This window comes from Lottia gigantea, assembly GCF_000327385.1.
Source record: "Lottia gigantea unplaced genomic scaffold LOTGIsca_92, whole genome shotgun sequence".
NCBI lineage: Eukaryota > Metazoa > Mollusca > Gastropoda > Lottiidae > Lottia > Lottia gigantea.
In genome coordinates, this window is record NW_008711014.1 from 337,722 (window position 1) to 360,752 (window position 23,031).

At 33.5% G+C, this 23,031-nt stretch overlaps 3 protein-coding genes across 3 annotated transcripts; 1 reads left to right on the forward strand and 2 right to left on the reverse strand.

Moving 5' to 3' along the window:
* Positions 1-2,503: 2,503 nt before the first annotated feature.
* On the forward strand, positions 2,504-10,835 carry LOTGIDRAFT_64310 (hypothetical protein; the record flags this gene model as incomplete). The annotated part of the gene is made up of 4 exons (XM_009068621.1): positions 2,504-2,792; positions 4,584-4,673; positions 8,586-8,782; positions 10,695-10,835. Coding segments are annotated over 4 exons (717 nt in total), but the record flags the coding sequence as incomplete, so codon positions are not given.
* Positions 10,836-15,395: 4,560 nt separating this feature from the next.
* LOTGIDRAFT_237005 (hypothetical protein) lies at positions 15,396-17,302 on the reverse strand. The gene is made up of 3 exons (XM_009068646.1): positions 17,258-17,302; positions 16,172-16,520; positions 15,396-15,517 (listed from the first exon to the last, which is right to left on the reverse strand). Exons 2-3 carry the CDS (start codon positions 16,518-16,520, stop codon positions 15,498-15,500), a joined length of 369 nt encoding a protein of 122 aa, XP_009066894.1. The 5' UTR covers positions 17,258-17,302; the 3' UTR covers positions 15,396-15,497.
* A 2,095-nt stretch (positions 17,303-19,397) lies between these two features.
* LOTGIDRAFT_56332 (hypothetical protein) lies at positions 19,398-19,949 on the reverse strand (the record flags this gene model as incomplete). The annotated part of the gene is made up of 1 exon (XM_009068619.1): positions 19,398-19,949. A coding segment is annotated over one exon (552 nt), but the record flags the coding sequence as incomplete, so codon positions are not given.
* Positions 19,950-23,031: the final 3,082 nt, after the last annotated feature.

The following is a 23,031-nucleotide window of genomic DNA, read 5'->3' on the forward strand; positions in this document are numbered from 1 at the left end:
AGATAAGACATTTTGTTACGAATAACATTGATTCAGAAAACAATTAATTTCTTTTCTTTTATTTGTACAAAGTTTTTTTCAGAATGGTATATAGAGTCAAATACAAAGTCATACCAATAAGTATTGAATTTAGAAAAAAAATGGGATTAAGCAATGGATTTCTAGTTTTGCAGCTTAATATGTTAAGAGCAATATTATTCTAGTCCATATTTGGCAATAATGAAAAACTAACAATTTTAGCAAGGTCACATTCACAAATAGTCTTTATTCCCAATTCAATTCCGATACATGAACAGAATCTGGTTACTAGCATGATAGAGACGGTACACACTTTACATTAAATTGATTGTTAAATAGAACAATAAAAATCTGTAGTTGACAGTTCTGTTATGCCAGCAAGCCCTCCAGGACTACTTTCTATTAACTAGCGGATTAATCAGCTATTAAACAACCACTTGACGTCTATATCATTACGCCAACTAGATTAAGTATTGAAGACGACCAGTAGGGGGCGCTATAACTTGACATTTCCTGTCATTATAGTTGGACCATTTAGAACTAATCTAGTGTCCAATGTTTACAATGTTTTCTCTTATGATAAATTTAGAGAGATTTGAGAATTGCCTCTCGGTGCTGCCTGGAAGTGACAGTCTATTTCTGCTGCTAATCTTCATGTAATAACCATTCCACTTGCCTTCAGACACCGTCACAGTTAAAATACCCTCGTGGCTCTCCGATTGAAATTGGTAGGAAAATTAGGTTCATGACAGATTTTAGATTTGATGTTATAAAGTAGCAACCTAATTTAAAGTTGCCATCTCTTTGAACGTTGATGGGAGTTGTTATCGAGTCTTCTGTCGGAAGCACTTGCCGTGACAACAGAATCTTTCTACAGATTCGAACCCATGGCACCTATTCTAAGACAACACTCAAACTCACTACCGACCGAGCTATTTAACCTTATTCATGACAGTTTTTAGATGTAATGTTCAAAAGGAGCAACTGTAGTTAAAGTCGCTGGCTTATGTATGCACACCCGCTCTTTGAATGGTGACAGGAGTTGAAAGCCGACACCAAAGAACACTGGCCGTGAAAACAATATTTTTTTATACATTTAGGAGGGATTTGCTGACGACAATTCACTCACTACTGACCGAGCTATCTAACTTCTCTTCGCCATATTGCTATGGTGTGATGTCGGGAATGGAAAGGGACAAATATATTTTAAAAGTACGAAGGTTTCAAAATTTCAATCAGATCTATAGTGAATAAAATTGTTTTCGCCAATTCTCAGAGTTAAAATGGATTGCTGAAATTGTGCTCAGTTGTTGAAAGAAATATTTAGACGATTTATGTCTATAAAGAAATAGAAAAATGTCATTAAATGATTGTTTTTTAATTTGGGTTATTAGAGGAAGAATTAAGTTAATTAGGTATAGCTAACCCCCAACGAAACATTTTCAAAATATCGAAATTTCAATTCAAAAACTGTGTACGGTTACAACACACAAGAGAATTTATAAAATAAATCTATATAACTATATAAGTCTATAATACAGAATTCAACTCCTTATACTCGAAATATCAAAATTCGCCTTAAAGTTATAACTAGTTGAAAGTGCGTATAAAAAAACTCTAATCTATATAATTTTGTATTTATTGTATTACAAAATTTAACTTAAGTTATTTATAACAAAATAAAGGTGAAAATTGTAAGCAGCGCAAACTTCCAAAAAATTATATATTGCTAACATTCATGTTAGATTTGAAAATATTTTAAACATTAGCACATAAACTAAGTTACATTTTTAAATCAATATGTAAAAGTTTGAATTCAAAATTATATTTTTTCCTGTAGATAAACGTCCGTCACTTTTACATTGAAAAGCACTTGAAATAATTCGTCATTCAAACAGTCTATAATCGTTCATATTGAAAAGTTAAAGAAAGACCGTCAAGTAGATAATATATGCATGAAAATAATATTAGCCTAATAATTTATTTCATATTCCTCCTTATTATAATAGCTCGTGGCTTCTGATTGGCTGATTGTGAAGGGGTAAATCATTAACTAGTCCATTACAGTCGAATAGATCGTGTCGGTATAGTGAAATCACTTGAAATCTTTTGTACGGGACTCAAATCAGCGCCGTGATTCGCCCGATTATTGGAGACATTTGCCTACTTAAAGGACAATATTTGATTGGTATTGACCAATGAAAATGAAGTATTATATTCAGTCCGAGTCATATAAACATCGTCTGCATTAACTGTCATCTATATTCTATGAAGCTCGTGCAACTTGGAACTATTTCAGCATTTATGATTTTTAATTAGCTTTCATACAATAAGTGCTTTCACGTGCGTTATCAAAACTTGCGGAAATTTTGAAATTTTTTTCAAGATTTTGAGGAAATTAATATTTGAAGAAGTGATATGCTAAAAAACTTTTGATTTTGAAAATAAAATATTTGGACACATGACTGTTAATAATTATTTCGGAATGTTTCCAAATATCATCGCTCCGTCGCCAATATATCAGAGTTTATTTCGAGCACCTATACTTCACCAAGGCCCGGCAGTCACTGGCTCCGCGTCATTTTTAGTGGAAAACTTACTGAGAGAAAGGACTTCAGGGTTTTTAGCCAGACCCCAACATGGACAAGTACAAAATTTGGCACAAAGTGAAAGAGATAGTCCGCCGACATCCGCTGCCAGTTCTACGCCATTCCTGAAATTTGGAATGAATGCAATTCTTGGAAAGGATTCGCCAAAATCTTCGTCAACAACAGGTAAGAATAAAATAATATTCTAAATTTCTTTTTAGATCTATGAAATTTTTATGAATTCAATTTTTTTAATTTTTACGGAATTCGAAATGGAATCGATTCGACGTTTTAATTAACGTTCACTTTGTTTTGAACTGAATAAGTAGATTTCATTTTTACATTTTTTTGTCTATTTCAATTCAAATATCACTTTTAATTAAAACCAACTCTTCTATATCAGAACAGAAAGATTCGATTATTAGAATCACGAAACATCCCATGTTTTGTTCATATATTGATATTCCAAAATTTATGAATATAGATAGACTTTATGTAAATGTGAATAAGTTTTCAATCATATTACTGAATAAATTAGAATAGAAATAGATGAAAAATTAGATAAAAACCAAATCAACATTTGAGTTAAATGAAATAAAATTCAAATTCATTATCTAAATATAAATGTAAATAAATTTATGCTAATATTTCAAATAAAACTGAATAAATAAAACTAGATATTGCAATGAAAAAAAAAAATGGAATGATAATAAAATTACCAGGCCGATAAAAGAATGAATTGAAACAAAAATTCTAACTGGTTGAAAAATTAATTAAGTGATAATTTAGTTATTGAATGATTAAGAGTTTATCAAATCATGATATTCATCATTATAATGAATGATTTAATTACATGATCAAGCTGAGAGGATGCTCAACAACTGCTATGCTATATGGTACTGTCTTTTAACTACTGTTATTGGACCTACGTTACATTGTTAAAATTTGGTTGTCATAGAGGATAATCCTCTAAGTAAGCACTTGGCTGAGAGTAGTTTTCTATAAAATTATGAAAAGAATAATTTGATTCGATTTCTAAGCAATTGAATCACCATGGAAATTCGTAAGAATATCGGCATGAGTGATATAAACCTTGTTTATTCCCTCACAAAACTGTGATTAAAATCTTTTTCTTTTTAGTTTTATTTTTCACATTAAGCATAATGTCTTGCAGACTTATTTTCTTCAAAAAGAGCGATATGCATGGTGATAAAGTACCTAGATGTTTATTTTCAATTTTTAAGGTCAAGCTATAAAAACTTGTGTGTTTTAGTATACATGTATATACCAACTTGATCAAATATTAGTACCCATATTCCCGCGCGTATATACAATATATTATTGGGAAAGAAAATGCGTCGCAATTTTTACTAGAAATCTAAATAAAAGTTATTTTCAAGATTAAAAGCCAACCTGTTATATCAGACACAATAAATCAATTTTTTTTATTGAAATTCAATATGTATTTTCACCTATATTTGTAATAAGTCTAATTTATCTAATGATTTTTTGTATAAAAAGCATAACATATGTTTCTTACCAATTACCTTATTTTTTAATCAAAAATTCATAATCTTATTTTGAGACGTTTAATGAGAAGTTTTTGAATACAAAAATGATGTAATATTGTAATAATATACTTTGAAAGAGAATCGTTGTCTTAAATGTGCATTTTGTGCGGTATAATTCGAACAATTGATGTTATTTTTCAGACTGAAAATATGACATACAGTTCGTCTGTAATAATGAATAGTGATAGACTGCACTGCAGCTCTACCATTCTACACGATCTTTGTAATATTTGCGATTCCGTGCGTCATTCCTTCTAGACTAACTATATGTCTTAATCCAAATGTCTTAACTCTTTTAAAAACAGATCATTGTCGTTTGGATGGTTTGTCTTGGGTTCATTAAGTGCTAGCTATGTAATAAAGTCCATGATTTAATTTTCAATTTCAGGGTCTCCTGTGATTGGAGGTAGTATAAGTTATACAGCCGGATCTCCAACTCTCCCTACTTACTCTACTTCCTGTGGTGGCAAAGCGTGTGGTGGTTACACCCTCCATGGTTTACCGTGTAACTCCTGTAATACGACCAGACAGCCCACACTGTACGATACTCATTTTACCAATATGTTACGACCACCTTATCTTTCCGGTAAGTTGTATTGGTTATGATACCATCATATATATGTTGAACAGCAGCGACATAAAAGCCGTTACTGAAAGGGAAGCAACTCTCTCTGAATCAGCAATGAACATACCATCTAGCTCACGTGCCAAAACCCCCCACCCTTTTCCTCCTTGTAGCATTAACCATAGTTATGGTTTTGTCAGTGTTTGCAACTCAGTTTTATTTTGGAATATAATTCAGGTGTTCGGTTTCATTTTCATCATCACCAGACAGGAACAATATTTCAAATATTTGTAAGAAACGACAAGGATTCTTCTAAGAATATTTTGTCATTTAGAGTTGTCCCATTACATGCAGCGTTATCTTGTTAATGTTTATCTTCTTTACCTCCCTTTTCTTCCTTCTCTATACCTAAATTAACCTCTCTGACCACACGCAGTTGGTAATAAACTGTCCTGACTGAAACTTAAAACTGTTATTAACTGTCCAGTTGGTTTATTTATGATCTAATATGTTACTGTTTAAGAAGTGACACGGAAAATAATCCCCATTCTGAACTGTAATGTAAGGTCAATAAAATTGAAAGTGAAAGCAATGGTTATGATAGATATATTCTTGGGCTACACATTGTTGGTTAAATTTAAATATACAGTTTGTGCTAATAGAGCTTTTGTCTTGTACAATATCAGATATTAAGCCATATTTCACCAATATATATAGCTAACTTGAACCTTCTGCTTAAAATATGTCATGCGGTTTTTGTAATTTTTCTTGAATTTTAACTTACCTAGTAATAATATGCAAATTTACATGTATTTATGCAAATAAGCCATACCGATTTGAACATAAACCTACAGTAATTTCACTGTTGACACAGTGCCCAATATATCAATTGTAGAGCGATATGGAGATATCAAAATAATATTAACTAGAACCGTGGGCCGGTACCAATACAGTGCGTATCCGCCCTGATAAATGCATACCTTGGGAGTTATAAAAAAATTCAATTACGTTAGGTAATCAGGCCAGGATGTGCCACGCCCACCACAAAGAGTTTGTTCTGCCCGTAATCATGTGTACATTGTAAAGTCATGCTGGAAATTTCAAGCGTCTACAATTATCAGATAATGAGATATTCGTTGTTATACGTTAAAGAATTTTCAAATTTTGAAAAGCATATCATTGGAAAGAGTTTTAAAAATCTTACTTATATCATAATGGTGTCAGGCCAGTTACATCCGGGTCAAATTATTGAAATATCTTGAAAATTCCGGAAGTTGAAATTCAAAGTTAAGAGGCGAATGTTGCCAAATCCAAAAGTGATGTCGAAATTTTGAAAACAGATTTTTGTTCGCCATCAAAATTTCTATCTACGAGTAAATTTTAAGATCTATCGAAAAAAAAAAAATGATCAAGATAGATTCAGAATTAGAGCAGTAATTGGAAAGACGCATTGAACTTTTGACGCCCTACGTCATTTCCGGTTTTAAAAAAGTGCATCATTTCACATTTAAACAATAAGGAGCAGTTAACTATACCAAGTAATCATTACAGGTCATATGTGACGTGTGCAGTTTTGGCTGGGCACTCTGACTGAAAAAAAAGAGTCATTTGCAGTTGTAGTACAATAATTTCTTAACATTAACCTATATAAGAGTAAGCTATAGACTAACCACAACCACAATTTTTATTTTTGAATTTCAATGACTTTTGATGACTCATGTGCCAAGTTACGTAATTAAATGTCAATTACCTTTAGAAATTGAATGAAACAAAATAGAGTTTTACGTTCGTTAAAGACATGAAAGAAACCTTAGGATCTGACCGTCGATTTACATATTTTAACAGTGTCATTGTATAAGTAAAATTATGTAGATTTGGAGGTGAATTGACTAAAGTACATAATTATGCATATTACTAAAAGTTTTCAGGGCCATTAGCTAGTCATGAAAGAAAAGTATAATAATCTTTATTTCTTATTTAGACTTCATTAATTGTAAATTTAACATATTAAAATTTATTATAATGATTCTGCTATGAGCACAATTGATTTCAGACTTTATGAATGGCTCTAACTCCCTGAAAGTTATTCAAATCGGTTTAAAATTGCTTATGAACACAAAAGGGTTGTGGTTTTTGTACTTTAACTGTTGAATTGCAATATGGTGATTAACTGTAAAATTATTTAAATGTTCGGTTAACAAGTGACTCATATGATACACTCTTATACACACTTTTTCTTATACACAGCTTATTATAAAGGGTGGGGGTGGGAGGGGGGTGGGGGTCCTGATGAGGATTGTCTTAAGAATACGTGTCAGTATATTATGAACTTAAGCCAATAGACATGTTCATATAAAAAGTGTTAATAACGATTCAGAAATGGAAGGAATTTGCTGTCGCATGGACCAAGAAAGGGTAAAAGGGAACACTGGAGACCGATCTTTTTTTTGAAATTTGATTATTAATACAGTTAAGTTAAGTAAATGTACCTAGTCGAACTATACCAACCTAACCTAAACACTTTATAGCACTAAAACTCATTGATAGTATTATCACAGATATATCAAAACTCGATGTATGTTTTTAACAATTACTATGATTGATAAGATTTACATTGTGTTTGGTTGCTCTGAAACCCGAGTTGCCCACAAAAACTCAAAGCGAATCGGCACGTGTTGCCCTAACATTTATTACTGCGTATCTTCCGCTCATCTATAATTTTTTGTGTTTCATAGACTAATGTTGAAATTATATCGCGTATGAATACAGTGTGATAATGGCCGAGCAACAGCTTGGTTATTAATTATCCGCAGTGTAATGTTGCGCACGTTTTGGGACCGGGTTTCGAGGTCAAAAGTGAAACGTTTTGTTTACACAAAATACAACTGATGATATTTAAAATGGAAGCGAACGGTCCCACCAAACAATTTCTGTGTAACATATTTAAGAAATTATGTTTGCACTGAGTTAAAAATGGTGAAATTTAAATTTGAAATTATTTTTTTCTTTATCATATTTAAATTTAAAAAATAATCAAAAATAGAAGAAAATATCAGCTTTTATTATATTTCTCGATGGTTTGGATAATTATTAAAATCTCTACACAATCAGGCACGACATTCCGACATTTTACTTTCTATTTTGTGAGGCTCTAATCGACTTTATACGATTAAACCACGGAACCTCGTCATCTAACATATACACGTTAAATCAAAATGTATCTTCTATTTTATTAATTTTATCATTGCGCCTGTGAAGTTTAGTTCCAAATGTAGAACTTAGCGCACAATGGCGTTCCAAAGTCAAATGCATGATAAAATCCGACATCGAAAACCATCGAAAACACTATTTTGTCATGTTAATGCGATACAATGATACGATATGTTTTAAGCTCTATCAACCCGACGTTTAGTAGGTGTTAATATAGTTTATTAGTATATAATACCACCTTATATTGGCGAGAATTTACCTGGATTTATTCTTCTAATAAACTTTCTTTTCTTTGTTATTTGTATCACTTTTGTATCCGTTTCTTCTGGGGATTTGTAAGAGATCTCTCATAGAGAACTATGTGTATCACCTTCATTATGACTTCTATTTCAATAATTCAAATTTTCCGTCAGAGGCTTATAGAAAACGTAGAAAAAGCAAGTGCCCCAGACGTCTGAAATTGGATTGGTGCAAATTGATGCTATCAGTGTCCTCAATACACATAATGAGTATAGAAAACATCTTACAATATCTTTATTTGTTGTATTTCTAAACATAAAATGACACAATATTACCGACAAAGAGGGAAACAAGAAAAGAACTTTCTTTATCTATTTCTAATTTTGATTTCAGGTTCATTTTTACCGATGCCAAACGCATTTACGTTCCTGAGTAATATGCGAGGGAAGCCAAGACGAGGGATGTTACGTCGAGCAGTATTTTCAGACGCCCAGAGGAAAGGACTGGAAAAGATGTTCCAAAAACAGAAATATATCAGCAAACCTGACAGAAAGAAGCTGGCTTCAAAACTGGGTCTTAAAGACTCTCAGGTAAGCCAAATATCAACATGTTTTAAATTCAAAACCAAATCCTATTTTTCATCAAATCAGCATTGGTTAAATTTTATATTAAGTGAAAATTTAATGGTTAAGTGAAAAGTGAGAATTTCACACCCACGTGACATTTTGAATGACAACTAGCGATTGGTTCTAAGTAAGTTAGATCATATAAATTCAAATTTCCTCTGCTGTTTTTTTCTCTCACGAAACTCTGAACATAATCTTTTCAGAGGATATTTGCTGAAATATTTCCATCGTATTTTAAATTTCATTTTATTTCTTTTGTATATTTTTTTAAGTTTGATGAAATTCTTGATTTTATCAACATGGAGTAATTTCCATTGAAATAAAACACTGTCTTGTTGACGAATCCGAACCATCTGTCGCCTAATCCAAGTCGCTTTTAAATTCGTTTGATTGATTCCATATCACTGAGCATTCATTCAATATATTTATTCATAATTGTATATCATTATGTATTTAAACATGTAATATATGCTTTTATCTTCACTCGCATGTCCATGTTACTCGTGTGTGCAATTATAGCTGAGTGTGCCTCGTTTTAGGATAAAAGCAACGTACGACCACAGTTTAGTGGTACAATCAAAGTTGTAGGGATCAGTTTTAGCACCTTACTGTTAAACAAATGAACAATATCGGACAAGACAGGTGACTTGCCATTAGCTTATCAACCATCAATGGGTCTCTACATTGTAGCTCAAAGTTCACAAAATTGAAATTTCAGTTAAGCTTTAAATTTGATGTACATTAGTTGACGGCCAGTGATTCGTAGCAAGATAATGATTAAGAAACCACAGATGATATCTTTATAAGACTGCATTCTTTTAGCAATGCATCATAGCAGAAATCAAGCTTTTGCTCTTAACTGGTCGAAGGTTTGGCGGTTACGTTTCGTAAAGACCACTAAAGTAAAGTCTTTAAACCTATCATAGGACGTAGTAATTTTATTCCTCTCGAAATTATTGATTTTTTAAATCTTGCAAAGTTATTTATGTTTTTAAAATGACTTGTGATGTGTTTAGGTCATTTAGGCCGATCCATTAGGAGTACTGCGTATATGATTGTTTCTGAAGAAGTCTACCATAAAAAAAAATAATGTAAAATTTTGCAATATTGAAATTTACATTTTTATCCCATATTAGATAAAATGATTAAATCGAATAATATCTATATAATTAATATTCATAAAAATATCTAAAATATTCAATATAAAAGGTGAGAAGAGATAAGGCAGAATTTTTGATTTGTGACCACTTGTAATTAATTTTCACTCTTTATAAAATGTTAGTTTCATTAATTGTAACACTGGAAACTCGTCAAATAGAAAATTAATATGTACATGTATTTATCACAATAAGAATCACGAATCAGACTGTAGGCGCGAGAAACAATTTATAATATAGCATGTTGTATAGTATCATATTTATATTATTACCATTATATATCAACGATCAATTAATCTGTTCACGGCTTAATTGTTAGTAGCTCTTTAACACATAAGCTCTGGACAATTAAGTTTGATGTATAAACACAGCTTTATAGATAAACAAGTTTAATTCCACGTGTTCTATCGTCGTCCTCGGAGGGAAACAAATAGAAACGTTTCATGAAATGTTATCCATAATTATTCTCGTGTAGCCTACTTTACATATCATATATAGTCGTATTTTTGTATATCGGGAAGTTATCTCCAAGAAAACTATGTTCCGTTATCTAACATTAAATAAATCAAAGCCTACTCATTGTTCCATCAGTCCTCTTTATAATAGGCGTTCTCGTTAGACTGTAATTTTCCGGATTAATAACGATAAAGCCTTGTCCTGATCTTTCAATTATTGTATACTTGATCATCATTTATCAATAACCTTTTTTATATTTTCAGGTGAAAATTTGGTTTCAAAATCGACGAATGAAATGGAGGAACTCCAAAGAACGAGAACTGTTGTCTTCCGGTGGATCACGTGACTCTACACTACCAAATAAAAACAATCCAAACCCCGATTTGAGTGACGTCAGAGACGATCCAAGCGTCATGATCAATGACGTAGATCACATGGAATCAAATCAGTCCCAGTTTTCACCACAATATAGTCCTGAACAGTCTAGTCCTGTTTGTCTAGATCATTTAGACAGAATGGAAGAATTACAGCAATCTGAAGAGGATTCCGACGAAGAAATCGATGTTTCTTGAATTAGTGTTTCTGTCACGGACAAATTTACTTATCAGTCTACTGAACTGTTACTTGTTCGGATTGCAACAGTTTCTTAGTCGCAGGCGCAGATCCCACCGGAAACGCGGTGAAAAAATTTCCCTGAAAAGATATTAGCTATTGACCAAAGTCCTACTTAACTTAAATTTTGTATTGAGAATTTGGAGATCTACTTAGCAATTATACTCAGTACCGTTATTCAAAATATATATTGCTATCTACAGCTGTACAGTATAATAATATATGATTAATAAACCCCTTTGTAAGGGCCTAGATAACGTTTCGACAATAATACACTTGTCTATTTATTGTGTGGTGGCACTTGAAGCATGGTAATTTTGATCGTAATGTCTCCTCAATTTCGATGAACAGAAGAGCATCCCCGTTGCAAAGATAAAAATCGATAATAGTGTCAAATCACTCATTATCTACCATTCAATCAAGTGTATTCTGTGAGCAAGAACAAGACTGTGCTTTTGATTTATAAGACGCCTCTTCGGCACTTTAATAAATTCTTCCGGTATGCATATACATTGTTATGTACAAAAAGTTCAAACTAAACTGCAGTAGTATCTTGATAATTTTATGCAACAACCATTCCACACTAGTCTACACTAATAGATCTTGAAACTTGTGTGTTATTACAAACGGAGCATTCTACTGAGTTCAAATTGTTATTTTTTCTGTAATAGCTGATATAGTTGTCGCCCATCGTTTAATATAGTGCTATACATGAATTTTTTGTATAAAGAGATGTACTTTGTTTCTATATTTATTATATTTGTGTATTATGTTTTGTATATACAAATGTGCAAGAAATATACAAGAAAATTTAGATAATGTAGTTGGTATTTTGTCCATACAAAGCCACCATTTAAGGGGAATAACTCAAAAACCGTTTATTGAAATGTTGTTAATTTCAAACTCATACTCTTGTCCGATTTCATACCATCGCAGGTACCACACCAGTAGCACAAAATGCCTCTGTTTGCTGCCCGTCCCAACAACTAGCCGTACCATCCAAGGAGCTATACTAGTCTATTAAACCACCTTGCCTCTGACCTACATCATAAATGTAGAAAATAGGTTTCCTTGAAGGCGTTACATAGACGCCATGCGGTTTACCACTACATGTGTACGCCTGAACGCAACAGTTTGAAATTCTCTACTAGTAAAATAGAAAAAAATGAGCTAAGGATACGTAGATAACAGTTAAAAGTCAAACATGATATATCAAAGTAACCACGTTTCTCAAGTTCCCTGAGTCTCAAAACAGTAAACGGTTTAATCCCGTAAACCCTTACAACATGTAATTTGAATAAAAGGGGTCATATTAGAAGGTAAATATCATCATTAAATATACTTCTGATAGTAGACAAAACTCTTAACCCGCACAATAAAAAGTTTTTAGTCTATCTTGTTCATCTTCTCGAATGACTCGTTGTATATTCATGAAGGCTCCAGTGTATTTACCCGGCTATTAGGATAAAACCAACTCTACTGGTTTGGGTCATCGAAAAGATTGCATATCGAATCCATCGCAACGACATTTTGTTTTACATGATAGCCCTCAACCACCAGAAAATCTGTAAATAATTAGAACAGATAAGTGTATGTAGTTTCCGCAAACAGTCGGATCTATCCTCTAGCAGTTTGTCTTGCAAACAAATAGGCAAATAATCAAGCAAACATGAAAGGAAGCATAGAAAAGCATAGCATAGTAAATTCAGACCGAGCACAGCACACAGCACACAGCACACAGCACACAGCACACAGCACAGCACAGCACAGCACAGCACAGCACAGCACAGCACAGCACTGCATTTTTCTTTATGTACCTTCTTGGAGGCTAAACCAAGATTTGTACCGACAGGGGAAAGTTGTGTGTGTACCGAATGTATTAAAAACATCAAAGAGGAGAACTGTTTAATATTGTCGTAATATAATATTCATGTTTAAGACACGATAGATTTAAAATGTCTTGTTCACTTAATCCTGTATGGATTATATACTTTATATAAATCACTTATTATTGACTTAGATAATAATACGTCTACACATGTTTTGTTGTAATGAAATATACATAGCCTAGCATCAGCGTGCATTGCGTAATCTACATCGATGTAGGGCTGCCTGCTACGGCAATGCCTGACAAAAAATACTAGTATGTAAACCCTCTAGTTTGCTTGACCTAAATCAGAAAATGTTTTGTGTCTTATTGGCCAATAAATAATAATACATTTTCGGATAAAATGTAGATCTTCCAGTGACCTCGCAATGCACAAAAGCAAAAAACAGTCGGCCAGCATCTATTGTTTTGCACCTTATATAAATGCGAATGCACATGGCCATTTTTTTTCTTTTCCCGAGTCTTCCGGTCCGCGAGGATCAACGGATTTGGTTTTCTTGCGATGTAAATATTTGAGTTTCCTTTCTATATTTCCGATGCTAATAGATCTTTGAAAGAACCAAAATCAACACCAAATCATTAGAGACTATGTTGTATTCTAGCTCAAAAAAGGTATCAGGGCCAAGTGATTGAATGAATCTTCTTACACCAGTAACCTAGATCGTAAAAGGCTGCTTTTGTGGATCGATTTCAGTATTACACTAATAGAATGAAATTAATTCACTTTCATTCATTTAAAACATTTCAAATGTAGAAGAATGTCGCCTGTTTGCCGAAATATTCCGACAGACGACATATCAAATAAACAACAGACGTGAAGAGTCATAATTGTACCTCCTTTAGTGGAGGCTTGAACAAGGGGCTTAACTCTGATTATTAATTCCTATTGGTCGTCATCATGTTGACGTTTCTTATTAACGTATAGAGAATTGAAGTGTTGGATCAATTAAGGTGTCATTTAATATGTCAACAATACTTGGAGAATACCGACAATATACACGCTGGATTATACACAAAATGGTGGACAATGTAGTGGGCAGACAAGTGTAAGATCTTGAATAACTCGATAGCTCTTCAAGAGACGTTTAATAGGTTCTTAGAAGAACAGTTCACACTGGGTTAAAGGATGACATCCTGATATCAATTTTGAACAAACGTTAACTTGTCATCTACCTACCAACCTACCTACCTACCTATCAATTTTGAAGGAATTTGAATTTTTCATATAACTTGACGGTTGTGGGTTGCAAATAGATATACGTGTAGTTTTATTGCGCATAAAACCAATGGTGTGCTGAATTCCCACACTCACTACCTAGGGGCACCGGAAACACAATGCAGAACTAATAGCAAGTATCATTTAAGTACCTATTACCCTCGCCACTTATGCTTCCAACCTACCTGACATTATTAGCCCATCTACCATGGTACTGGTCGACGAGCCTTCACTTGGGTGATCATGGTAACAGATTCGGCTTCAAACTCTCGAACTTGGCATACTGTTACAAATGATACATCAACTAGAACGCATTTGTAGGTATAATATTACTACGAGCTTCGTAGGGTTTGATAGTCTGTATAGTAAACTTCAAGATACATCGTGTGAACTAGGCTTGAGCTGCCCAGTTCTATAAATGACCATCAATAATTCAACACAGTGACCATTGAGTGTTAAATAACACAGGATACTAATTTAAACACTCGCCATTACCGGACAACTATTGACCCGGTCTGGTAATCCGTGTTTAGTATTTAACCAACCGAGTTATATGTCACAAACAAACAGCCCCCGAGCCATCTTGGTAATCAATTATCAAACTAAGGGTCATCCACTCTCTTCAATTTGTTTTAACAGATGCCATGTATCCGAGATTCTATAAATCACACTCCCTGTTCTTATGGCCAACAGGAAATGAAATGGAGTGATACGTCCTGCTTTATGCACCTGAGCTAATGAGGGCGTGCAACGCCACACAGTGTGTAATGAATGACATTTTTTCAGGACAGTATCATTAGCCAACTCTTTTACGATTTCCAATTATCGAGGGATGCTATAACTTAATTTCTCAAAATGTCTTCTGGACATCGTACGCGGACGTTTTACGGTCTACACCTTCTTGGCGATTTTCTAAAACGCTGGGCTATAAGTTACAGATTGTTCGTGTATCATATCCTGAAGATTGAGAAATTCAGTTATAGATTTTCCCTTACTTGATGTAAACATCATTTCATTTTGATTTTTGAGGCAGAATGAAGTAGATTTCAGTTTGAAAGCATCAGTGCAAAGATCATAATGGGAGACCAATCTAGCCAATATATATATGCTGCAGACAACAATAAAACTCTTGGTTCCTTTGAAGGGAAGCAACTCTAGTTTTTGTGAATATACTACAGACAACAAAGTCAAGCTACTGGGAGGCAACTCTGACAACAGCTGATTCAATTAAAACGATAAACCATGGTTTATTTTGAAAGTATTTTAATCTAGTCAATAACCATTATATATCAATGTATTGTATTTAACAACCAATTCTTGCAAATGGAATTTAGCGAATTCTACTTCATTTTAAAACTGCTGGAATGATCCTGAAAATATATAATTCATATTACCATCACAAAATATTTTCACTGTTAAAATAGTGCTCAATACATCGATTGTTGAGCGATATAGAAATACCACGGTTAATATAATTCATATTGTAGGATAGTTGGGAATCACCTAATCTAATTAAATTTAATTAAATTTCGTATCTTTTTCGATGTTTGATATTTTTAATCTTCATGGTAATCTAACTTTAAAGGTCCGTCCCAAAGGGAGTATTTTTAACCAATCAAAGCGTGTCACGTTATATAAAATAAGAAATTGTGGTATATTGATAGATCAATATGACAGTTTCTTATCAAGCCGCCTGTGGCCAGCAAGAACATGCTTAATTCCTCTAAATATTTAATTATGCATTATGGTCTTTGTTCTTTCGTATAGCTAGTAAAGTAGGGTACTTATCAAGCCTCTTGTGGCCAGCAAGAACATGCTTAATTCCTCTAAATATTTAATTATGGACTATGGTCACTGTTCTTTCGTATAGCTTGTAAAGTAGGCTACTGTCAAGAGATTTTAAAGCTCCACAGATTAAGTAATATTTGATCACCGAAACCTCAGTGACGAACTGATATTATGTTTAACAGTTATTATGATCTAAAGTCAGGAAGAATCTTACGTAGAAATAATTCAGTACATACCTGTGTTGGTACCTTGGTTAGGGTCAGCTCCTCCGACAGCTGGGAATCCAGCTCCCCCAAATCCCATACCGTATGGAGACATTCCCATGCCACCCATGCCGCCCATTAATCCTAGGCCACCATACATGCCTCCATACATCATTGGGTTCATCATGCCCATGCCCATACCGTACATCATTGGGTTCATCATACCCATCCCCAGACCGTACATCATTGGGTTCATCATGCCCATACCGTACATCATGGGGTTCATCATGCCCATACCGTACATGCCCATGCCTAGTCCACCATACATACCGGCATTAGCTACAGCCATCAAACAGGCAACGGTAACGATAAGTTTCATCATCTGTTTAGAAAAAACAGCTATGGTAAATTATTACAGTTTAATATGTGCGACGTAGAAAATAAATAAATTAAAAAATATCATTCATTTTTGCTTAATTGTTTTAAAACTAAAGTCTGATTTTCAAATATCTTTCATTATAACGTTCAGTTTTAATTTTGCTTAAGACTAATTAATATATTAAAAATAAAGTTCCGTACAAAAAAAACTCGTCGTAAGAATCGGGAGTAAAACCAAGTGGTAGTGGAGTAGCTCAGTCAGTAGTGAGTTGGATTTAGGTCTGGTAGGAAATAAGGTACAATACTCCTGAGAGTCGCCCCTGTGTTGACTTTCAACCCCTATCATCATGTAAATCGGTGAATACTTCCACTTTAGGTATTTAGAAAACTGCATCGATATATATCAGGGGTTTTCAACTTGGTGGTAATTGTGACATTTTTAAGGGGCAATAAGGCCCTATGTAGCCTAGCATAAACCCGAACGGTTTATAGAGAAAAGGGTAATGGAAGGGTTTATAGAGAAAGAGGTAATGGAAGGGTTTATAGAGAAAGAGGTAATGAAAGGGTTTATAGAGAAAAGGGTAATTGAACGGTTTATAGAGAAAGAGGTAATGGAACGGTTTATAGAGAAAGAGGTAATTGAACGGTTTATAGAGAAAGAGGTAATGGAAAGGTTTATAAGGAGGTAATTCAATCTACCAAGGATCCCGAAAGGATTAATATAAATAAATAATCACTTACCTTGTCGAGTAGTTGAGTAGTTGAGATAGATGCAGTGGAAGATCAACAGAAGTTTATGATTGACATTGATTCTATCCGACTTTTATACAGTCTTTCCTGCTTCCTTAATCAGCCACCACACCATCCTTAAACACCCTTAATATCGTAATAATTACATTATTATTCAATATCTACTAATCTGTACTAATTAAGATCAGAGTTAATCAAATTATATTATATTATAGTGCATTATGTAATATCATAATTTCTATAACACTTAATGTGTGAATTCAATCATGGTACACAACACAAGAGATAAGTAAAAAAAAAAATTCTTTCAAATTTTTGCTTCAAACAAGTCAATATTTTTAGACAAATTTTATCAGCAAGTCAATATCTGAATCAAATTGTATCAGCAAGTATGTCCTATTGATGATATCTTTATTACAAAGAGTTAAGGATAAGGTCAGTGCCAGACCAGGCCAGTCTACTATGAGTAATAGGTGGAAGAAATCACTGGTGGCGCGAGCCTCTCGAGACTGGGGGTACAAATAGGGGGCAGACCTTACAAGTGCTTCTATGAGCATTTTTTGAATTTTGAATATTGAATAAACTTGATGCATTCTAACACATAGTTTTGGGGCGCAAAACGTATACAAATTATATTTATGAAATTAAAGTGGGGGTATAAATGCGAGTACAAACCATTGGCATATACCCAAACTCCCCTCTTTCCAACCTATTTTTGTATGTGTCCCCAAATCTTATTTTGTCTCCAGATGTCGAAAGTGAAACTGGGATTGGGTAGTATGGAGTGCAAAAAAGTGACCATAATATTCAATTTAGTGTAGTCTTATGACATGTTGTATATATATTGTAGTAAGATAGTCGTGTTTTCATAGCTTGTAACACATTAAATATTCTTAAACAAAAATGCAAATGTCCTACGTCCCTGTGGTTGAAAATCTCCGATCTAATTCTAACACACGAATGATTCCATTACTTTAAAACGACGTACACACGAGTTCTTGGGTTTTCTCATTTATTTTTATTATTAGAAAAATATACAAAAAATGCAAACAAACAAAACTTAGGCTTTCAAATAAGACAAAGCTGGAAGTTGCTGTGTTACAATAATACTATAGCTATTGTATAAATGGCGTCTTTCCACTTCGCCCCTCCCCCATTTCGTCCCTCCCCAAATTGCCCCTTGCTATTTTGCCACTTTCCCAATTCGCCCCTTTTCATATATCAATTTAATTGCAAATCATTGTCTATATTCAACTTACCCTTATACTGTTTTAAACTGTTGTAATGTAAATGCAATCAAAAATGTGAAAGGTGCAAATTGCCAAAAAGGAGCGAACTGGGAAAGAGGCGAATTGGGAATAAGTGGCAAAATCGGAAGGGGACAAATTTTATAAGTAAAAAGCAATTTTAATACTAGCAATATGTACAAGTGTATGATGATCACAATAGTTTACTAATGAAAGATTGTCTCTTATTTCACGAATATACAAACTTACTAGTTTATTAGATTTTCATTTGCCTCAAAGGCATTCATTTCTACATAATCATTTTAAGATAAACGCACTTGTCTGAGCTCTTCTCTTCAAATTAACGACAGAAATTGAACAAATTTGAGGCTAGAAGTCTCATCTATGTAAAAATTAAATTAAGGGGATTGTAAAGAGGTTTTCTAAAAATTTGTATGTGTATCGGGGACACTGATCGCAAAATACGATTAATCACAAACGGCCCTTCGCTATTAGTGAAGTCATCAAACACTTAGTTTTAGAGGAATTGCAGGAAGCAGAGACGTTTGATTGAAATTTGGATTGGTGCGAATTGATGTTATCAGTGTCCCCGATACAAATACAAAAATTAGACAACCTCTTTACAATCCCTTTGACAAACGATAAATGGTTTATTATATACCCCAGGATATTGTAGAATTATTAATATATCATGGCTGATAACATTTGGTACCATTTTTCATTAAATTCCACAGTTCTTTAAAATCGGCGGGATTAAAGCCTTGAGATACAATTTTTTGAGTTTTGATAAACCGACATCCTTTATATGCCCCATAAGGATAATAGAAAGTTCCTAGAATGTCCTTGAACTTGATCCCATCAACCGCTTTGGCTAATGTTCCAGTAATATAAGCGTCTTCCATATTACAATACGGCATGTAATATGATACATTTAGCAGTTTCATTGCAACGTCTTTAGGCATCAGATACATATTGCCTTTAACATGGGGCGCGTAGACATGAAACGGGTACGACGATATGAGCACTTTATATTTCCCTTTCCGTTGACAAAGTTGGTTTGTGAAATATGGTCCAATGATCTTGTCATTCCATAGAGGAGACTGCAATTTTTTATAAATAACATTAATGTCAACAAATGTATCCTCGTCAGCTTTCATGACATATTTGGTGTTATTACAATGCTCTTTTATCCATTTGAAGCCCATCAACACTTTGTAAGTTAAATTAAAATAGGAATCGATGAAATCAAACATCACTATATCTTTAGTTCTTTCAGCTTCCTTTATCAAATTAGCATTTACAGATTCGTTTTTATTCAATCCAACTATAAACACCACTTTAGAGGCTTCCGAGCCCCAAGTCTGGCGAATAGCATCACGATACGCCACATGGGCATGTATTGTTAAAACCAAGACTGTTAATAATGGCGGATTCTTAAAATCACATTGAACTGTATTAGGTTTAGTAACTTCAACAAAATGCATTGGATTAACTATAACAGGGCGAGGGATGAAAAATTCTGGCACATCGTCAGGTTTGTTGTAGATCTTGGTATATTCTTTCATCACTGATTTCGATGTGGAAAATTGTTTAGAAGGAAGAGCTGTCGTTTTATCATTTAACCTTATACTGGGTAACCGATATGAAGACGAAACGTACACGGGTTTATGAACAATAGTCATATACACCAGAAAAATACATACACTAATGACAAATAATCCGATTTTGAACTTTCGGTGCATATTTCTGATTACCCACCGATTTACCTGAAAATATAAAACAATATGGATAACATTTAGCTTATATCAAGTTTCATCTATGTTAAATATGATACAGAGTATATGGAGATTATTGACGTCATAAAACATTTAGTTTTAGTGGAACCACAGACGTTTGATTGAAAATTAGAATGGTGCAAATTGATGCTATCGGTGTCCTCGGTACACATACATCTTTATGTCAGAAAACCTCCTTATGTTCGATTCAATAAAGCTACCAAATTGAAGTCATTACCCACCATTTGAAAAATGACTTTGTTGAAAAGGGAAGAAATATATTTAACTCTAGCCATCATGTACAAGTATGATTATCACAATAGTTTACTATACTGAAAGTTTGTCAAAAGATTGTCCTTTGCCTTGAAGCAATTCAATATATATATTCATATAATCTTATTTCGATTATTATGATTATTTCGTAGGTCTAAATATATTTTCAATATATGGAAACTATGCACCACAATCTAGAGAAATATGTGTCTCTTAAGCTATCTGAAGACCGCTTGCCAGGCAGCTTTGATTTTAAATAAAAAATATTTGGAAGTACAGTAACAATTACCAGTATGAAATATGCAACCTTCAGACATACACTTCTTTTGAACTTTTCGAGGCGATACTGAATAATATTACCAAGTTTCATCAAAATCTGTCAAGAATTGGGTCTTCTAGAGTGTTTACAGGCTAAAACTTGAACGCGTTTTTAAGAACAAGGGCAATAATATTTTTCGATTTTTCAGATTTTCGCTCGGGCGGACGGACATGGGTGACGACAATATACGCCCCTCATTTCATGTGGGCGTATTAAAAAGTTGTAACTTAAAGGGACAGGTGGGTCATTCTCTCTGACCAATCATACTTTAGTTCCAGAAACGGGAATTTTTAGCAAAGTCAATCAGTAATAGTGTTTACAGCACACCATCGAAATTTGAGCTTTCAAATCAATGTATGTCCAGAATAATCCGTGTTTGAATGGTAACTCGTAATTTTAAGATACTCTCTGATATGTAGAAATAATGAGTAAAACTCTTAGTTTGATATGTTTTGAAGGAATTGTGCGGTTTTCGTACATTTCTAGTACTTCTGAAGACTATTTAGACATTTTCAAGACTCAAATCTGTACGGATTTAAGCAAAAGAAACGCCTAAACAAGTTTAATAAGTGTATTTTGATCAAGTATATAGATACATGTAGCATATTTTAGATATATTTGAAAACGTTTGGATAGTGTCCCTTTAACTCCTTGTCTGTTCTTCTCTTTTAAAATTGCCTAGAGAAATTATAAAAAACTTGATAATCTATATAAAATAATAACAAATGAATGTTTTAGTTATAAACACATTACGTCTTACTTTTCGGACTCCTATTATAACAAACTTTATTCCCTCCGGGGAATCATAATCAACTACAACCAAAAGCTTAAATATTCAACATAGACGACAAAAATAAAGTAACTAAACACCGAAAAAGTTAAAACTAGAACCATGGACGGTGTCATTCAGTGCGTATTCTGGGTGATATATCGGTGAAACGTTGCATTTTAAAGTCACAGTGAGATTTCTTACTGAAATAAAAGCTTGTGAACATTCAGTAGTAAAAAATTGATCAACGTTTGGTAGTGAATTTGATACTATTCGGTACTAAAAGGTGTTATTATTCGGTAGTATAAAGTCGAATTTTCAAATGGCTGAAGAACCACAGGTTAACGATGCACAACAAAAATGGGAACATCCGTGGATAGATCTCGCCAAGGGCAACAACTTTTGCTTTAGCTAAATGTTAATCTAACCCGGATATGCCACGCCCAACCTCAAAATGTTGCTTTATCCATAGAAGTCAGTAAAAAAATTTCCAACTTTAAAAAGCGCTATTTGATTAAAATACCAAATGTGATATATCACCAAAAAGACGAGATCGTGCACTTTAAGAATACATGTATATCAGAAATTTTGTCGTATGTTAATGAGGTCATGTGATAGAGCTCTTCAAAGTTAAAAATTGTGATTTTCAAATGGCTGTAGAACCGGAAGTTAACGTTGGACAAGAGAAATGGTGGTATTTTTGATAGATCTCTCCAAGAGCAACAACTTTTGCTCTGGTGACAAAGTCACCCAAGTTCAAGGTCACGAGATATGAGCCTTGAAAGTTTTGGTCGATATTGAAAAAAAATCAAAAATAACTAAAAAGCAAATTTCAAATTAAAAAATCGGCTCCCACACGATTGTTAGGAATCGTTTACTGATAACATAAACCTTTTAATAATGCAAATCCGATTAAACCCGGATTCCAAAAAGTACTTTTATAGAGAATATTGTCATTTCAAGATGGTGGCTGCTCTAATACTTCCGAGAATAAAATTCCGGAATAAATGCCGTTATCCCTCAATAAAATTTTGACGTATTTCAAATGCAAATGGAGGCCAAAATATCAATTTCATAACGATATCTACCTTTTAGTGTGCGTTTCAGTTACATTCATTCATAATACATGAAGTGGGCCAACCGGAAGTTTGCACATCGATTTTGTGGAAACCAGAAGTGATGCAAAGTTTTTGATTATGCCAATTTGTTTTTATGTTGCGATCTGATTTATCACCAAAGGTTTCAAAGCAATCGGACAAATATCAGAGAAAATCGAAAATTTGGTCAAAATTTGAAAAATTCGGCTCAAAAATGTGTCCAACGAATTTTCAAAATTGGAAACTTTTTAACTGCTAACCTATTGGATATTCTTGCGAGATCCC